This window comes from Lissotriton vulgaris, chromosome 1_1, assembly GCF_964263255.1.
Source record: "Lissotriton vulgaris chromosome 1_1, aLisVul1.2, whole genome shotgun sequence".
NCBI lineage: Eukaryota > Metazoa > Chordata > Amphibia > Caudata > Salamandridae > Lissotriton > Lissotriton vulgaris.
In genome coordinates this window covers 113,744,286-113,763,797 of record NC_141685.1, presented here as the reverse complement: position 1 = coordinate 113,763,797, position 19,512 = coordinate 113,744,286, and the positions used below count along the sequence as shown (strand labels likewise).

General features: G+C 44.4%; 1 protein-coding gene across 1 annotated transcript in view; it reads right to left on the bottom strand.

Moving 5' to 3' along the window:
* Nucleotides 1–541: 541 nt before the first annotated feature.
* The window catches only part of LOC147737667 (uncharacterized), a 34,125-nt gene continuing 15,154 nt past the window's right edge, over nt 542–19,512 (bottom strand). The window contains exons 2-3 of the mRNA XM_086924823.1: nt 12,297–14,602; nt 542–861 (exon numbers count right to left, since the gene is read on the bottom strand). Of these exons, the coding sequence (XP_086780949.1) occupies nt 542–861; nt 12,297–13,350 (1,374 nt within the window). The 5' untranslated portion in view covers nt 13,351–14,602. The remainder of the gene's footprint in view (nt 862–12,296; nt 14,603–19,512) is intronic.

Here is a 19,512-nt window from a genome sequence, read left to right as displayed (position 1 = left end):
TCAGGGTCTGTAAAAGGGTCATTGTTGCCTCCAACATCCCCTAAATCATCGTGGTAATGGTGAGTTTGGTGGAAGTATAGGAGAGTGTGGAGGAGAGATAGGATTGGTAGGAAGAACAAGAGAGTGTTGTATGGGTTTAGTAGCACAGTTTTTTTTCTTAACATGCACTGCAGGAATGCCTGCTGTATCCAGTTTCCTCTTCGTGTGGAACAATAGACACATGTCCGGTTTTAGGGTCTATTTGGAGTGTTTTTTTATTCGGATCGATAGGATCTGGTCGAAAAAGTTCTTCCTCTTCGATAGACGCTTTCGGTGCCGATCTTTTCGGGTCCAATCGAGGTTTGGATTTCTGCTCCGGAGCCTTGGAAGGTGTTTTTGGATCCTTCGGCTTCAATGTGGAGGAGGAAATCTTTTTCAGTTCCGAATGTGTTGGTTTCGGATCAGATGCCTTTTCTTTCGGTGCCCGGGGTGGTCAATGCTGATTTCTTTCTGGGAGTAGGCTGTGCTTCAGACTTCAGTGCCGATGGAGCCTGTGGGACACTTACATGCGGCTTGCTCGGTCACGAGCTGCCTGAAGCGTGTCCTTGGTCTTTGGCGCCGAGCCAGGGGGCGGGGCTTCTGAACATTGTTTTCGGTCACGACTGGGGCCAACAGGCGAAGTCTTGACCAGGGCCTTCTTTTTTGCAGGTGGGGTTGGGGTTGCGGCAGTGGTACTCACTCGTTCTGGAGGGATGGGGTGGTCTGAGTCGGAGTCGTCTGCTTCAGACACGATTTCCAGTTCCTCAGAATCTTCTCCGGGACATAGGGCCTTCATCAAAGATGTCCACCGGTACCAGAGCTGGTTGCTGCGCCATGATGTGTCTTTTTGGATCGAAAGGAGGAACATGCCTGGCAATTATTCTCGTTGTGCTCTGTGCTCTGTCGAGAGACCCAGATTACAGACCTTGCGGTGGTCACTGTGTGGAGTCCTTTCCATGAGCCGTAGGCCTGAATGGCGTCGTGAGGCCCAGCGACCCGTGTCGACGACCGGAATGGGATTTTTGAGGAGCGCATTGAAGGTCACGCGATCGAGAAACAATACCGTCGAATTTTATGATGGTTTGCGCGTCGAAAAGGTTTGGAGATATGATGCCGAACCGGACCGTAGAAGTTACATCCGGACCCGATGGCGGAAAAAACCAATCTGAGGATGGAGTCGATACCCATGCACACTATAGTCCAAGGGAGGAGTCACCTATCTCGTGACTACAAAAGACTTCTTCAAAGACAACAAGGTGCAAGCATCCAAACCCAACACCAGATGGCGATCTATGCACAGAGTGTGAATTCTGTAGCTCATATGCCTCGAACAGTGTGTTTCTGTTGCAGTAACTTGGTGCAGAAAAAGGTGAAGAGTCGACATGGCACACATCCTTGTGTGCCATGCCCATAAACCACTTCCCTGGCATACATCAGTCACTCCTCTAGCTGGGTGCACTATGCCAGTGGTGAGTGTACAGGTGCATGAGCCCTATATCCCTACAGTGCCCAAGTCTATTTCTGGGCATTGTAAGTGCAGTGCTGCCATTAAGAATATATGGTGCTAGGAGTTTGTCATTACGAACTCCACAGCACCATAATGGCTACACTGAAGACTGTGAAGTTTGGTATCAAACTTCTCAGCACATTAAACCCACACTGATGCCAGTGTGGGATTTAATGTAAAATGCACAACAGAGGACATCTTAGAGATGCCCCCTGAAACTCAACCAACTCCTGGGGACCTGACTGAGTGGCTTCTTAGGCTGCCACCACCAGACATGTTTCTGGACGCCTGGGTCGAGAGCTTGCTGCTCTCGGGGGCCTGAAACAATGCACATCCTGGAAAGTGCCAAGCCTCCTCCCCCAGAATAGGCAGGGTTCACGAAGGGGAAACTTCAAAGGCATGCCACCTTTGTGAGACTCTCCAGACCATTTGCAGCTTTCAGCAATGGGTCCCCACGGGTTCTACCCCCCCACTTCGGGCGGGAGAAGTGGCGGGAAAAACAAGTGCGGAAGAGAGGTGTGCCCACCTCTGCCAACTCCACCCCTAATGTGGGGGAGACGAGGTGAAGCACAACCATCTTGAGGATGGGGGGACCCAGCCAACCAGGGACAGTCTCCTGCCCCCCTCCCACTGAATTGTGACAGAATAGGGGGTGTACCCACCCCAAGGAAGGGACCCATTGGTCCCTGCCCTTTACCTACCTGTAACGCCCCTAAATTTAGTATTTATTGACAGCCTTAACCTTCCTTCCTCAGATCCAGCAACAAGAAAAGAAGATAAGAAGGACGAGAAGCCGTGCAGAGCTAAGAGGATGACGCCCACTGACTTGGCCCCAGTCCTACAGGCCTTTCTCCCCTTGAACCTGCTCCTGCGAAACCCCGGCCTTTCCAGCAGCCAGCACCCTCATAAACCCCAGAGGACCTGGCTGCCTTTACTTTCAAGACTGTTTCTCCTGTGAACACCGGACGTGTTTAAACTGCAGCTTCTGGTGCCAGCCAGAAACCGAGAATCCATCCCACTCCACACCCGCCGAACCAGACCCGAGCTCTAGTGGAAAAACACCACAAGGAGGTCCCCCCGGCGATCCTAACCCGAGATCCGGCGACCCAAGACTTGCCTCAAGCCTCCAGAAGACGTCTGTAGCCTCAATCCAGAGGACCCCCCTACCGTGACCGGAGCGGGTAAGAAAATCCGGCGTCCAAAGGCACCCCTACATCCGACGCCCCACGGCCTTGTGTGCCCAACCCAGCGGTGCCTAACCAACCTTCAAGATCCCAACTTACCACTAGAAGTGGTGGTCGCTCCTGGAAGATCCTCGTCCACAAGCCTGCAGTGTTTCTTTGTCCTGGAGAATCTCCATTGAAATCAACAGGGCACCCGACCTCAAAACAGCCCCTGCGCCCGGCCGCCCTAGTGCCGCTGAGGGTGCACCTTTGGTCCCCAACTTGCCCTGAGCTAAACCCTAGGAGCTTTGCTCCCACAATCCTGTGGCCTGCTTGCCAGCCGCCACCAAACGAAGCCCCCTATCCTCCATAGGATAACATTGGGCCTCACTCTGCAACCGGCCGTCCTAGTGCCGCTGAGGGTGCAACAACAGTGCATCACTGACCCTGGGAGACCCCCTGAGCCTAACCCCAGAACATTAACTCCCACAGTCAATTACTTGCCTGAAAACCGTTAACCTGTTTTCCCTCCATAGGATAACATGGACACTTTTTCTCCAAAATGTTTCTAAGTGTGGAGTTTTGAAATCTAAAAATATTTTTTTAAACTGCACAAATAACCAAAACGTGTTTACTTACCTGTTTCAAGGGAATGTCCCAGTGCTGAATCTAGGTATCCAAAGCAATACAAAAGGGCAGAGCGTTTGAGCAAACCAAACACTCACCCCCAGTCAACTGATCTGGGTGTAATCCATCACCATTCTTTAGCTCACTCCGCTACCCCAGTTCAGACATGGCCATATGCAAATCAGTCTGACCCTGTGCCTCATGGGAACAGTCCAGCCCGAACTGCCAAGCCATGTCTTCCCTGGACCGGAAACAATTATCCTGGGACCGGTTTCGGGTTCATAGCCCTCATCAGCCAGGCTATCTTGAATCAAGTGGCAAAGTGAGCAAGGGACTCACATCTGAGCACACCCTGCCAACTTAGGGCGAACAAAGCGATACAAAAGGGGATGATAGACGGAATCTAGGTATCCAGCACTGAGTTAGAAAAGTAACACGAAAAGTTTATTGTAGAAGCCCATTCATTTCAATGTACTGCTCCAAAAAGTTTCTAAGTGTGGAGTTTTGAAAACTGAAAATATTCTTTAAAAATCATGCGAATTACCAAAACCTAATTACCTAGCTGTTTCTATGAAATGTACCAGTGCTGAATCTAGGTATCCAGCACTGAGTTAGAAAAGAAAAGCAAGAAGTTACTTACCTGCAATTTAGTGAAAAAGCCTATTCATATCAATGTACTGTATTTGCTAAGTGTTGCATACTTCTTCTCCCCTGTAAATCAAACAAAGTACAATTTCTACTGCATACTTGAACTGTGTTCATACAAGTAAATGATTACCGCAAAGTATTTTTATGCTTACCTGTGCCAGACTTGCTTGGTTCTAGAAATAAAACAACAGTATATTTTTTATACAAAAACAATTGGCCTAGAGTTCAGTTCTTGAGTGTGTGAATTCATTTGCTGACTGAGTGTGTACATCAAATGCTTAACACTGTCCTCTTATACTACATGTGTAGGGACATCATGCAAGGAGGAGTGGAAGCTATGGGCTGTGCACGACAAGCAGGCTTACACATGGAACATACTCCCAAGGGTGTTGAGCTTAACTTCATCTTGCTTGAATTTGATCTAACATCTGTAATAAATAAGCTGCCTCAGGGGAAAACAGACATTACTCCCACCTTTATTGGGAGAGGGTGTGAGACCGTTATTGATTTCACCTTTGTATATACCCCCTTTTACTCTCTGGTTACCGATTTTTCTGTGCAGGCGAGTGAATGCAGTGACCACAACCCCATTTGTGTCTCAACTGGCTGGACCCTAACACTCGGACAAATCAAGGTGGGCGGGGGGCTGGTGTCCCCCTTACAGAGGTGGAAGCGGGAAGGAGCGTAAAGTGCGGGTGTATTGTCCACAAGCTACTCCACGAGTCCCTTTTAACTCGGTGTTGCAGCGAGTTTGCCACCTGTCTCGACGATGAGGCAAGTGCTCCAGACATCATGGGTGCATTTGGATCCATGTCTACTGTCATAGTTACTACAGGCCCCGGGTGGGGTCTGTAAGCAACCAGGTCCACGATGGTTTGACTCGGGGTGCTCCCAGGCTTCCAGGAACCTGAGACAGGCCTTGGGTGTTAAGCCCCGAGACTGGGTGGCGGTCAAAGGACTACGAAGAGCATATAAGGCTGCTCTAGCAACTCGCGAGTCTGTCCTGAAGGAGGAGGCCTGGATCAATTTAGTGGAGGCTAGTACACTGCGTAATAGCTCAAAGTTCTGAGGCATTATTAACAGCCCATTTCTATCTGGAAATAATGCTAATTTACTGGATGCCCAAATCACAGAGGATGATTGGGTACATCATTTCGAGGGTATCTAGGGGCAGGAAAGGGTGGAAGGCAAGTCAGAACTTATTTTCACCACGCAAGAGGTGAGTGCCGGTGTTCTGGGTCTATCTAAAAACAAGGCCCCCGCGCCAGATGGGATCCCACCAGATCTCTACGTCGCCCACTTGAAAACCTGGGTGCCTGTCCTTACAGCTGTCATCAATGCTGCAGTCCAGGTTGGACGCCCAGATTCTTGGGCTTTATCGATTATAGTACCGGCATTTAAAAAGGGAGATCGGTACAGTACCTATTGTTATAGGCTCATTTCTCTTCTGGACTCAGTGGTGGGCCGCATGGTACTTGACACACTTGTATCTTGGGTTGATGAAAACAACTTTTTATCCGATATCCAATAAGGCTTTCGCCCAGGTCGTTCCACTGTGGAACAGTGTTTAAACCTGTACATGGTTCTGAACAAATACACTGTGGCTCGTTCCAGCCCCATATACCTAGCCTTCAAGGACCTGTCCTCAGCATTCGACTGTGTCAATAGGTCCAAGCTGTGGCAGTTGATGTCCTCCATTGGCATTGACAGTAACATCATTTTATTTCTGAGGGATCTTCACTGTGATTCGACCGCGGTTGTCCGCTATTCAAAGGATCTGAAAGTGTCCAGTCAGCTTGACATCAAGAGAGCGGTGTGTCAAGGGTGCATTTTAGCACCCGTTCTTTTTAATCTATATATTAATTCCTTAGAGAAGGCCCTTTGATCACACATGCTGATTGTCCCCAGGTAGGCAAGCGTAGCCTGCCAATCCTATACGCAGATGACGCAGTCCTTGGGCGAGAACAGCTAGGTGCCTACAAATTCTTCTGAATTCTTTTGCCCTTTTTATGAAGGAGTTAGACCTTTCGTTTAATCATTCCAAGTCGTTCATTATGCAGGTGGGACCTCGTAAAGCTAAGCAGTTCACTTTTAAATTCGGACTTTCGTCAATACCGAAGACCAATATTTTCTCCTATTTGGGAGTTGTGTTTGACGATTCCTTGAGTTGGTGCCCTTTGCTTACTTGGAAGAAAGGTGATCTAGTGAAAGCTTTTGCAGCTGTTTTTAACTTTGCCAGCAGAAGGGGAGGGAAGCCAATAGGGTCTCTTTTGAAGACATATGAAGACAAATATATCTCAAAGGTTAGTTATGGGAGTGAGATATGGGGCCACATTGGGGTAGGGGCAGAGCAAAGTGCTGAAAACTCTTTCCTGTGATGGGCCCTTTCTGTCCCACAAAGCACCCCGGTTAATGTTGTGCACAAAGAGTTGGGGATGCCTTTCCTCTCAGATGTACTGGATTTCCGTCCCCTGGCTTTGTGGCTTAATATTTGGGCTAATTAAGAAAATACACTTAGCAAAGATGTCCTACAGGAATGCCTTTCACTTGACCATGTCTCAAGCATCCGATGGCTCCAGTATAGAAGAGTTGGCCTTACCAGGGTAGGTGGGAACTATTCGCTAACCCTGAGCGCATATGTAAGAGGGACCTTTCTCTGGTCAAAGAGTGTTTTTTAAAGAATGAGCTGCTGTGATAGAGAGGGAAATGAGCTGTGTAAGCCTAGTGTGCATAAGTACATTGTGTTAAAAACTGTACCAACCACCGAACCGTATCTTCTAGGGCTTAAAAGCATTCATGATCGTTTTCTATTGATCCGGTTTCGGCTCAACATCTTCTATTACCTCATGGCACACCCTCGCGTCCTTCACAGAGGCTTGTGTCTCATGCCCTGTGGCTGCAACAGTGAGTCTCCTCAGGACATGATGCACTTTTTATTGTTTTGTAGTTTTTATGCTGTCCCTAGAAAGTTATTTATTATTCCCATTCTCAAAAAAGTGGGTTTTAGGCGGGTGAGACCAGCTCTTATCTTTTACAACTGCTCTCTAATGACACTGATTTGCATATGCTTAACTTTTTATGGGTCGCTGTTAGACTCCGGTCAAGCTGCGATTAACTTCTGTACTGTAATTCATGAATTTTTATCTTGTGTTCTGATTAACTTGGACATATTATAATTGTCAATCTGTAACTTGGAAGATGTTTTATCATTTTATGTATGACTTTTATGGTTTTCTATTATGAAACCGAATAAATACAATAATCACTAGGGGATTCATTTACAGGGTAGCATGGTATCCCTCACAATAACTCCAGGAGTCACAGTTCACACAATGGACATGCTTTGTTCCCCCTACTTCCAACATTACATGTACCCCTAATCACCTGCCCAAACCTCTCCCTGCTGATGCCAATGTGGTCCTCCATCATCCCACAGACCATCTTTTTGGCCCCTTTGAAAGTGCCCATACAATAAAAATGCTGCAGTTGTAAATACATATCAACTACCATTTGTTATGTTTGAAACATTTTATTGAATAATGAAACCTAATAAACATAAGCTGATTAATAAAGCAAAACATCAGTTGACATACACATAAGAGACAAAAGTTGTACATAAAAATCAACATACTGTAACACAGCAAAGTTATGTAGAGCACAATTCTTAATTTCGGGCAATCTTTAAAGTTTAACAATAGAAACGTTCATAAAGAACAGGAAAGGAAAGAAAGAAGGTGGGATACAGTGATTTCATTAATGTAATGCTTCCTACATATAGAAAAAAAACCTAATTATTTTCCTTAAGCAATAAAGTCTGCAAACTAAAATACTAAGAGAAATATATTGAACAATGAACATTTCATGTGTAAATTGAATTTATTTTGAATGTTTTAACCTCCTCAGCATAATTTGACTCATGAGTACATCCTGAATGCTTTCTGGAAAGGAACCGCCTCATGGGGTTCAAATCACATCTCTTCTAACATTAGGATTAAAATGATAAACTTGAATTTCAATTCAATTCTTGGAGATCAACAACTTTAAATATATACAAGAACCATACACTTTGGTAAAATTGTCACCTAAACTTGAATTCAATCCACCTTTTTAATAAACACTTCCCATTCCAGCAAGCATTACAGGACCACTTGTGGTTATCTTCCCAATTAGTGATAATGTTTCAGATGTCAACAACAATAAATATGTTTAGAATTTTACCTCTAAAAGCAAAAACATGCCATTTCTGAATCATGGTGCAAAATAAAATGTAGGAACAGAAGGGCATCTTTAGGTATAGCATTCATTAAGGTTTGACCATGCTTGAAACTAGAATTCCTGATTGTTTGGACATTTAAATGTCATATTTTTGAAAGAGTTCTAACAGACCAGCAAGAGTTCCGCGAAAAATAGAAGATGACTGAATTGTACTTAGAGAAAATGTGCTGATAATTAATCTATTGATGTAAAATACAGTGGTCAGGCAATGCTTGTGAATTGAATCTATTCAGATTTTAACTCCTTAGTTTGTTCAATAAATTGACTGAGCATAATACTTGAGGGTCCATCTCTCAGATCAGTTGTATTACAGTTTTATTTGCGATAACACTAAAAGATCAATGATATATAGATTTTAAAAGCCATGGGTGGAATTGATCCTTGGTCTAAATCTAGATTATTGTCTGGAATAGAAACCAGTTCAAACAGATCAAATTTAAAAGGAGTGAATATGTTTGTTATATTGGTTTAGAGTAAACCCAGAAGACACACATTGGACCTAAAACTCAGAAAATGTATCTAAAGATTATGATTACATCCTATGTATGTCCATAGACCGCTTAGGTGCTTTCCTGTTTAAGTGACAACATTTGCGAATATATTTAACAAAACATTAAAGCTGGATGTCAGAAAGTCTTTAAGTATTGTGTAAGAGTTATGTGTAATGGTTTTTATTTGATCTGAAGCAACACTTACACTAAATAGGTACGTGCACAGGTTATCATTCAACTAACATTATTAGCAAACTTAATTTGGAGGGAATGGAGAAAAATTGTCTCATGTACCAAGGGTTTTATTGTTCAAAAATCCACTGGTTGGGTAATTCACAGAGTTTGCAAATGCTACCCCCTTTTTGAAATGTACTAAGCCCATTTAACAATTCAGAATTTGGAAGGGGAATGTTAATAGTGTCCCTTTTGAATATGTAATACATCCTTAAGGTATGTATTAAGCTTTGAAACCATATGTGGACTGCAAAACAGTAACAGGAGGTAGTAACCCGAGGGGGAGTTTCTGAATCTGAAAGTAAAATGGGGTGCATTAAAAATGCCTTTATTTAAACGCAATAACAGACACAGGAGTGAGCTGACTCCACAAGCAATCACTTTTACCAAATGGATTATTAATGCAAGAACCTCAGTATTTTCTATATTGCTGAAATGTAGTCTCTAATATTTTTGAAATGTGGTGTAAATATTTGTTCCTGTTATTTCCCATTTCAATATTGTCATGAAATGTACCTATTCTTTTTGTCAAACATATTGAAATATCTTTTTTTTAATGTTTTATTTTCTAAATCAGGAGTAGAACATAGGTCCAGATGTGCACAGCGTTAAGCCCACAACCCATTGAGGGCCGGCCGCGTTGGTTTCAAGAGTTTCCCAGCATAGAAAAAAACAATAATAAACTAATTGGAACACAGCATGTCGCCTACAACCCATGTTAGGCCGGCCGCGTGATCTAGTACATATAACAATATTAGCGTGTTGTGGGAAGTCTCAGGACCTGTTTAAAACCAATAACATTGAGAACACAGGCTAGAACCCCATATAAAGTGGATAGCGGTAGATGGACAGAAAAGGGTCGAAAAAAGAGATAGAAAGGAGAGGTATACAGCAAAGTAGGCGGTTGGGTGGACGGACGGGAATAGGCGTGTGACGGTGTCAGGTGTGGCGAATGAAGGTCTTAATGCTTGTTGAAGGGGTTGGCGGGCACTACTGTTCTAATTATGTGAGAAGCCTGTTAGGATCTGGCGGAAGTATAGCATCCTCAAAGAGTCGCAGCGCTTTTTAACTTTTGAGGGTAAATAACGTGCATGTTCTATTTTATAGAGGTATTAAACTAAGGGTCGCCAAACAGCTGTGAAGCGGGTGTCTCGTGATTGCAGTCGCGCTGTAAAAAGTTCCATAGTTATTACATACCACTAGCGCACAAACCAAGCGGCAATTGGGGGAGTCTCCGCTTTTTTCCAGTATAGTGCTATAAGTTGTTTAGCCGCCCCAAGCATGTGAAGTGCTATAGTCCAATCGCTGTGAGTGAGTGAGTGCATTTAGGTTATCAGGTTTGAGGTACTGGGCTTCCCCCTGGCTGTGGACTCAGGCAGGGGGAAGCCCAATACCTCCTTAATATGACTAAGGACTTCCTTCCAGAGCAGGATCAGGAGTGGACAATCCAATCAAATGTGATCATAGCCCGAATATCCTGGACTTGCTGCTAGGGAGGATAGACCCAAAACTGTGCTGTGTCCAGAACCGCTCCGATGAAAAGGAGCTTATAGGAGGGAATCAGGTGCGACTTCAGCACGTTAACTGTGAACCCCAGCAAATACAGGAAGTCCGTCGTAGTCTGGAGGTGGGAGACGACAGCCTTGGCGAGCTCGCCTTCAACAGCCAGTCGTTAAGATAGGGGAAGACTGGAACCCCTGATCTGCGCAGATGAGCTGCGACCACCGCCATCACTTTCGTGAACACCCGGGGGGGGCTGGTAAGGCCAAAGGGTAGCGTGGTAAACTGTAAATGCGTGTGGCCTACCGTAAACCGCAGGTAATGCCGGTGGGCAGGCAAGACGGGGATGTGAAAGCAAGTGGCCTGCAAGTCCAACGCTACCATCAAATCTCCAGGGTCGAAGGCAGACAAGACCTGAGCCAAGGTTAACATCTTGAACTTCTCCTTTCGGAGGAAGCGGTTGATGTCCCTGAGGACTAAGATAGGATGCAGGCCTTTGTCCTTCTTCGGTAACAAGAAGTAGTGGGAGTAGCAACCCCGACCTAATTCTGGCACAGGGACGCGTTTGATAGCTCCCTTGGCAAAGAGATCCATAACTTCCTGGAAGAGAAGGGCCAAATGATCCTCCGACATGGGATGAAATCACCATAAACGGCATGACCCTTATGCACTCCGCTGCTTGCGGAACTCCGCGTAGACCCAAGAGTTTTTTTGTCACTTTGCGCAGTTCCTCACTGAGGAACTCCGCATAGGCTTAATCTTATCATTAATAAATAGATATCAGTCATATGTTAAGAAACAAGGGTGAGTAGAAACCTTTTGGGTGGAGTAAAATTTAAGACATTATTATTGTGATTTTTGGGCAATTAGTTGATTTCTGCAAGCACTAACACTTCTCTGTGTATAGTAGAGACCTTGAGAGTTTTGTAACTTTCAGATACTCAAATTGTGGATTCTGTTGCAATTAAAAATATTTCCAGGCCTGAAATTTCTTTGGATGTTGCATGCGGGCAGCCTAAGTTATCCTGCAAGAGTTTCTTGATGAATTCTATTGCAACTACAATATGTGCTCTCTCATGTAAAGTCAGGTTGTTAGAAGCTTTTCTGCAAACTCAAGATACACCTTACTTTTCACCTGGTGTGGATGCATTTCTCATGTTTAGTGAGATCTCTTTTCTGAGTATAACGTTTCTGGCTTTCCCCTCCTGTATATGGCTTTAGTCCAGTGTGAATTCTCTCATGTGAAATGACATTGTATTCAAGACTGAACCTTATCTACAATTCAGAACACACATAAGGCTTTCTTCCCCCGTGTGAGTTCGCTCAAGTCAAGTGAGAAGTAATTTGTAACCAAAACATTGCTTGCATTTCGATAAGGTTTTTCCCCAGAGTGGGATCTCTCATGAAGCATAACACTGTCTTTCAGATTCAACCTTTTATGTCATAAGGATTTTCTCCAGTGTGGAGTTTCTCATGGTGAAATAGCGTTTTTCTCTGCAGCTTTTCTGGCATTCAGAACACTAATAAGGTGTTTCATCAGTATGGAGTCGCTTATAGTTAGTGAGGCTGTGCCTATCAAATAGGAATTTCTGGCATTCACAGAAATTGGTAATGTTTTTCCCCTGTGTGCGACTGCTCATGTAGAGTGAGATTGAGTTTATAATTGATGATTTTCTGGCATTCGGAGAACTGAATTATTTTGATGGTGTGTTTTCTTATGGCGCTAGTAACCATCTCTACCTCTGAATCTTTTCTGACATTTAGAGCACTGATAATTTTATTCACCAGTGTGGATTCTCACATGTTCAGTGAGATAAGATTTTTGGCTGAAACATTTTTGGCATTCGAAGCACTGATAAGGTTTTTCCCCAGTGTGGGTTCTTATATGCTGAGTGAGACTGCTTTTTTGAATGAAACATATCTGGCATTCAGAGCACTGATAAGGTTTTTCCCCAGTGTGGATTTTTATATGCTGAGTGAGACGGCTTTTTACACTGAAACATATGTGGCATTCGGAGCACTGATAAGGTTTTTCTCCAGTGTGGATTTTTATATGCTGAGTGAGACTGCTTTTTTGAATGAAACATATCTGGCATTCAGGACACTGATAAGGTTTTTCCCCAGTGTGGATTTGTATATGCTTAGTGAGACTGCTTTTTACACTGAAACATATCTGGCATTCGGAGCACTGATAAGGTTTTTCCCCAGTGTGGATTCTTATATGCACAGTGAGATGGCTTTTTTGACTGAAACATTTGTGGCATTCAGAGCACTGATAAGGTTTTTCCCCAGTGTGGATTCTTATATGCTGAGTGAGATCCCTTTTTTGCCTGACACATATCAGGCATTCAGAGCACTGATAAGGTTTTTCCCCAGTGTGGATTTTTATATGCTCAGTGAGATTGCTTTGTTGACGGAAACATTTGTGGCATTCAGAGCACTGATAAGGTTTTTCCCCAGTGTGGGTTCTTATATGCTGAGTGAGACTGCTTTTTTCACTGAAACATGTGTCGCATTCAGTGCACTGATAACGTTTTACCCAAGTGTGGGTCCTTGTATGTTTAGTGAGTCTTTTTTTGTCACTGAAACATTTCTGGCATTCAGAGCACTGATAAGGTTTTTCCCCAGTGTGGAATCTCACATGTGCAGTTAGAAGTGATTTAAGTTTGAAATGTTTTGGGCATTCAGAGCACTGATAATGTTTTTCCACAGAGTGGGTTAATGCATGTTGATATAGACTCGCTTTGATTCTAAAGCTTTTCTGGCATTCAGAGCACTGAAAAGGTTTTTCCACAGTGTGGATTCTCATATGCTCAGTGAGATAAGATTTACGCCTGAAACTTTTTTGGCATACTTTGCACTGAGAGTGGTTTTCCCCTGTGTGCATTCTGCCAAATTCTGTGAGATATGATTTATGGCTGTATCTTTCTGGGCACAGGTAACTTTTTTCCCTAACTTCGGTTATTTTGCCTCAATTTTAAAGTCGGGCTTGTTTAGATAATGTTCAGCACTTATCTCTAAAAGAAATTGTGTGTAATCTTCTCAACACTTGAATTGAGCAAAAAATGTCGGGAAGCAGTCCTGTAACACCTGTTGAAATCTTTCTAACAGATAATAGTCTTTAGGTAATAGCCTCTCCGGCAGCAACTTAATTTGTGACTGAAGTTTTTCTCAAATCTATTTGTATAGGTTCTTAGCAATGCAGTAATAAGGTGTTAGTCTGATATTTAATGATTAAACTGATAAGTACCTTTTTGCACTGGTGTAATGGCAGTAACTGAGGGCTTTAGAACGTGCAGAGTACTATTGTGGATCATTAGTCGCAGAACATCAGTTCCTTCTACTCTTTCTATGTTTGGGGTAAGTTTAAGGTTTGTAGTTCTGAGGATGAGGATTTATTTACATTAGATATAGCGCAACAGTGCTCCTTTAATCCATTTTTATATTTAACAGTTTTACATATGACTCCTGCACAACAGATAATGTTGAGGCGATTTACATAGAATTACAGAACAGTACACAATAAAAAGGAAACAATCTGAGATGGTCATTAACACAATAAAGTGGTGAATTTTTAAGGTTTTCGCAAGAAAGAGCAGAGTGGGTGAAGGTGTTTTATATCCCGAGGCAGATAGTCTCAAACTTGCGTAACTGGTTAAAAACGGTTGTTGAACAAAGGTGATTTCCCAATCTTTTGGTTGTTAACGTGTCAGCTTCGGAGTCTTCCTTCAGCGTGTTTTCTTTGATGGTATCCAGAAGAAACCTTTAGTTGTAACTTTCTTTTATGTAGTGTGTGCTTCCTCTCTAAAATTACATGATGCTTTAGATGAACGTTATTCTGTCATGCTGAGGCAATTTGTCTTTCTGATAATATTTCAGATGAGGATGCTGAAGCGGTCTTTCTACATTATTTCTGATGCTGTGTGCACAGATATGGCTTTGCTCTGGGTTAATGAAATGCAAAATTAAAGACTTCACTTACAGGTATAGTACTTTCCTCGCCACACTTAGATTTTTGGAAATCGTTTAAACGTAGAATGCTGGATGTTCTTCAGTTTTTCAAAATAATCCTTCTTATGGCACTGACATTCAGTTGCTTAGTGCTAAATCTTGCTTTCTTCGTCCGTAATTTCAATCACCTATAGTATTAAAATTAAATAGTTAATACATGTACATTTCCAAAAATATAATTTACAAGCCAAATCAATGCAGAATTTTGAATATGCTGAGCTGTTTTTCAGACAGAGCAGAGTGCAGAATGGTAGCATGAGAGTACTTGGATGTAGGAGTGAGGTTTTGTAGAATTTTCAACATTTTATTAAGCTCACAAAGGATACATGTACCCTATGGAGTTGCAACATCGAATCCCAAAGGCAGATTTGAAAGTCATATGGACTGGCACCAAACAGATATTAAAAAACTATATTCTATTAATTAATTTGTAATGCAGATTTCAGGGAAGGGAATGACTCCTCCACGGACAACAGGCGTTTTCCCCTGCCCTGAGTTACCACCTACTTGTATCTGGTTTCCTGACTTTTGAGTTTTGGCCTCTGCCTCAAGCAAATCTATTGTGTGCTGCGAGGACTATGCCTAGACCAGGGGTCTCCAACCTTTTGTGTAGTCAGAGCTACTTCTGGCCAGTGAAAATCGTCGTGAGCTACTGAACCCGAAGCAACTCGCGCATTTTTCCGAGAGACCCCCCCCACGCCCAGTTTCATTGACTTTAAGCCTAATTTCATCAGAGCCCATACTGTGCATTTCTGCCCTCCATTTCACTCGTTTTTTGTGCCTTTCTGCCCTCTGTTTCACTCGTTTTCCCCTTGTTTTTTGTGGCTTCTCAACTCTGTTTCACTCGTTTTCCCCTTGTTTTTTGTGCACTTCTGCACTCTGTTTCACTCGTTTTTTGTGCCCTTCTGCCCTGTTTCACTTGTTTTTTGTGCCCTTCTGCCCTCTGTACCCTCGATTTTGTGGCCTTCTGCTCTCTGTTTCACTCGTTTTCCCCTTGTTTTTTGTGCACTTCTGCCCTCTGTTTCACTCGTTTTCCCCTTGTTTTTTGTGCCCTTCTGCCCTCTGTTTCCCTTGTTTTTTGTGCCTTTCTGCCCTATGTTCCACCCGTTTTCCCCTTGTTTTTGTGGCCTTCTGCCCTCTGTTTCACTCGTTTTTCCCTTGTTTTTTGTGCCCTTCTGTCCTGTTTCCCTTGTTTTCTGTGGCCTTCTGCTCTCTGTTTCCTTCGTTTTTAATGCCCTTCTGCCCTCTGTTTCCCTCGTTTTTTGTGGCCTTCTGCCCTCTGTTTCACTCATTTTCCCCTTGTTTTTTGTGCCCTTCTGCTCTCTGTTTCCCTCGTTTTTAATGCCCTTCTGCCCTCTGTTTCACTTGTTTTTTTTTGGCCTTCTGCTCTCTGTTTCACTCGTTTTCCCCTTGTTTTTTGTGCCCTTCTGCCCTCTGTTTCACTCGTTTTCCCCTTGTTTTTTGTGGCTTCTCAACTCTGTTTCACTCGTTTTCCCCTTGTTTTTTGTGCACTTCTGCACTCTGTTTCACTCGTTTTTTGTGGCCTTCTGCCCTGTTTCACTCGTTTTTTGTGCCCTTCTGCCCTCTGTACCCTCGATTTTGTGGCCTTCTGCTCTCTGTTTCACTCGTTTTCCCCTTGTTTTTTGTGCCCTTCTGCCCTCTGTTTCCCTCGTTTTTTGTGCCTTTCTGCCCTATGTTCCACCCGTTTTCCCCTTGTTTTTGTGGCCTTCTGCCCTCTGTTTCACTCGTTTTTCCCTTGTTTTTTGTGCCCTTCTGTCCTGTTTCCCTTGTTTTCTGTGGCCTTCTGCTCTCTGTTTCCTTCGTTTTTAATGCCCTTCTGCCCTCTGTTTCCCTCGTTTTTTGTGGCCTTCTGCCCTCTGTTTCACTCATTTTCCCCTTGTTTTTGTGCCCTTCTGCTCTCTGTTTCCCTCGTTTTTAATGCCCTTCTGCCCTCTGTTTCACTTGTTTTTTTTTGGCCTTCTGCTCTCTGTTTCACTCGTTTTCCCCTTGTTTTTTGTGCCCTTCTGCCCTCTGTTTCACTCGTTTTCCCCTTGTTTTTTGTGGCTTCTCAACTCTGTTTCACTCGTTTTCCCCTTGTTTTTTGTGCACTTCTGCACTCTGTTTCACTCGTTTTTTGTGGCCTTCTGCCCTGTTTCACTCGTTTTTTGTGCCCTTCTGCCCTCTGTACCCTCGATTTTGTGGCCTTCTGCTCTCTGTTTCACTCGTTTTCCCCTTGTTTTTTGTGCCCTTCTGCCCTCTGTTTCACTCGTTTTCCCCTTGTTTTTTGTGCCCTTCTGCCCTCTGTTTCCCTCGTTTTTTGTGCCTTTCAGCCCTATGTTCCACCCGTTTTCCCCTTGTTTTTGTGGCCTTCTGCCCTCTGTTTCACTCGTTTTTCCCTTGTTTTTTGTGCCCTTCTATCCTGTTTCCCTTGTTTTCTGTGGCCTTCTGCTCTCTGTTTCCCTCGTTTTAATGCCCTTCTGCCCTCTGTTTCCCTCATTTTTTGTGGCCTTCTGCCCTCTGTTTCACTCATTTTCCCCTTGTTTTCTGTGGCCTTCTGCTCTCTGTTTCCCTCGTTTTTTGTGCCCTTCTGCCCTCTGTTTCACTTGTTTTTTTTGGCCTTCTGCTCTCTGTTTCACTCGTTTTCCCCTTGTTTTTTGTGCCCTTCTGCCCTCTGTTTCACTCGTTTTCCCCTTGTTTTTTGTGCCCTTCTGCCCTCTGTTTCCCTCGTTTTTTGTGCCTTTCTGCCCTCTGTTCCACCCGTTTTCCCCTTGTTTTTGTGCCCTTCTGCCCTCTGTTTCACTTGTTTTCCCCTTGTTTTTTGTGCCCTTCTGCCCTCTGTTTCCCTCGTTTTTTGTGCCTTTCTGCCCTCTGTTCCACCCGTTTTCCCCCTTGTTTTTGTGCCCTTCTGCCCTCTGTTTCACTTGTTTTCCCCTTGTTTTTTGTGCCCTTCTGCCCTCTGTTTCCCTCGTTTTTTGTGGCCATCTGCCCTGTTTCACTCGATTTCCCCTTGTTTTGCGTGCCTTTCTCCCCTCTGTTTCCCTTGTTTTTTGTGCCCTTCTGCCCTCTGTTTCCCTCGTTTTTTGTTTGTGCCCTTCTGCACTTTGTTTCCATCGTTTTTCGTGCCCTTCTGCCCTCTGTTTCCCTAGTGTTTCGTGCCCTTCTGACCTGTTTCCCTCGTTTTTTTGTGCCTTTCTGCCCTCTGTTCCACCCGTTTTCCCCTTGTTTTTGTGGCCTTCTGCCGTCTGTTTCACTCGTATTCCCCTTGTTTTTTGTGCCCTTCTGCCCTGTTTCCCTTGTTTTCTGTGGGCTTCTGCTCTCTGTTTCACTCATTTTCCCCTTGTTTTGTGCCCTTCTGCCCACTGTTTGCCTCGTTTTTTGTGGCCTTTTGCCCTCTGTTTCACTTGTTTTCCCATTGTTTTTTGTGCCCTTCTGCCCTCTGTTTCCCTCGTTTTTTGTGGCCTTCTGCTCTCTGTTTCACTTGTTTTTTTTGGCCTTCTGCTCTGTTTCACTCGTTTCCTCCTTGTTTTTTGTGCCCTTCTGCCCTCTGTTTCACTCGTTTTCCCCTTGTTTTTTGTGCCCTTCTGCCCTCTGTTTCCCTTGTTTTTTGTGCCTTTCTGCCCTCTGTTCCACCCGTTTTCCCCTTGTTTTTGTGCCCTTCTGCCCGCTGTTTCACTCGTTTTCCCCTTGTTTTTTGAGCCGTTCTGCCCTCTGTTTCCCTAGTTTTTTGTGCCTTTCTGCCCTCTGTTCCACCCATTTTCCCCTTGTTTTTGTGCCCTTCTGCCCTCTGTTTCACTCGTTTTCCCCTTGTTTTTCGTGCCCTTCTGCCCTGTTTCCCTTGTTTTCTGTGGCCTTCTGCTCTCTGTTTCACTCATTTTCCCCTTGTTTTGTGCCCTTCTGCCCTCTGTTTCCCTCGTTTTTCATGCCCTTCTGCCTCTGTTTCCCTCGTTTTTTGAGGCATTTCTGCCCTCTGTTCCACCCGTTTTCCCCTTGTTTTTGTGGCCTTCTGCCCTCTGTTTCACTCGTTTTCCCCTTGTTGTTTGTGCCCTTCAGCCCTGTTTCCCTTGTTTTCTGTGGGCTTTTGCTCTCTGTTTCACTCATTTTCCCCTTGTTTTGTGCCCTTCTGCCCTCTGTTTGCCTCGTTTTTTGTGCCCTTCTGCCCTCTGTTTCACTTGTTTTCCCATTGTTTTTTGTGCCCTTCTGCCCTCTGTTTCCCTTGTTTTTGTGCCTTTCTGCCCTCTGTTCCACCCGTTTTCCCCTTGTTTCTGTGGCCTTCTGCTCTCTGTTTCACTCGTTTTCCACTTGTTTTGTGCCCTCTGCCCTCTGTTTCCCTCGTTTTTCGTGCCCATCTGCCTGTTTCCCTCGTTTTTTGAGGCCTTCTGCCCTCTGTTTCACTCGTTTTCCCCTTGTTTTTTGTGCCTTCTGCCCTCTGTTCCCCTCGTTTTTTGTGCCGTTCTGCCCCGTTTCCCCCGTTTTTCGTGCCCTTCTGCCCTCTTGTTTCCCTCGTTTTTTGTGGCCTTCTGTCCTCTGTTGCACTCGTTTTCCCCTTGTTTTCCGTGCACTTCTGCCTTCTGTTTCCCTCTTTTTATGTGGCCTTCTGCCCTGTTTCACTCCTTTTCCCCTTGTTTTTTGTGCCCTTCTGCCCTCTGTTTCCCTCGTTTTTGTGGCCATCTGCCCTGTTTCACTCGTTTTCCCCTTGTTTTTCGTGCCTTTCTGCCCTCTGTTTCCCTTCTTTTTGAGACCTTTTGCTCTCTGTTTCACTCGTTTTCCCCTTGTTTCTTGCCCTTCTGCCCTCTGTTTCCCTCGTTTTTTGTTTGAGCCCTTCTGCACTGTTTCCCTCATTTTTCGTGCCCTTCTGCCCTCTGTTTCCCTCGTGTTTCGTGCCCTTCTGCCCTCTGTTTCCCTCGTTTTTTGTGCCTTTCTGCCCTCTGTTCCACCCGTTTTCCCCTTGTTTTTGTGGCCTTCTGCCCTCTGTTTCACTCGTTTTCCCCTTGTTTTTCGTCCCCTTCTGCCCTCTGTTTCCCTCGTTTTTTGTGGCCTT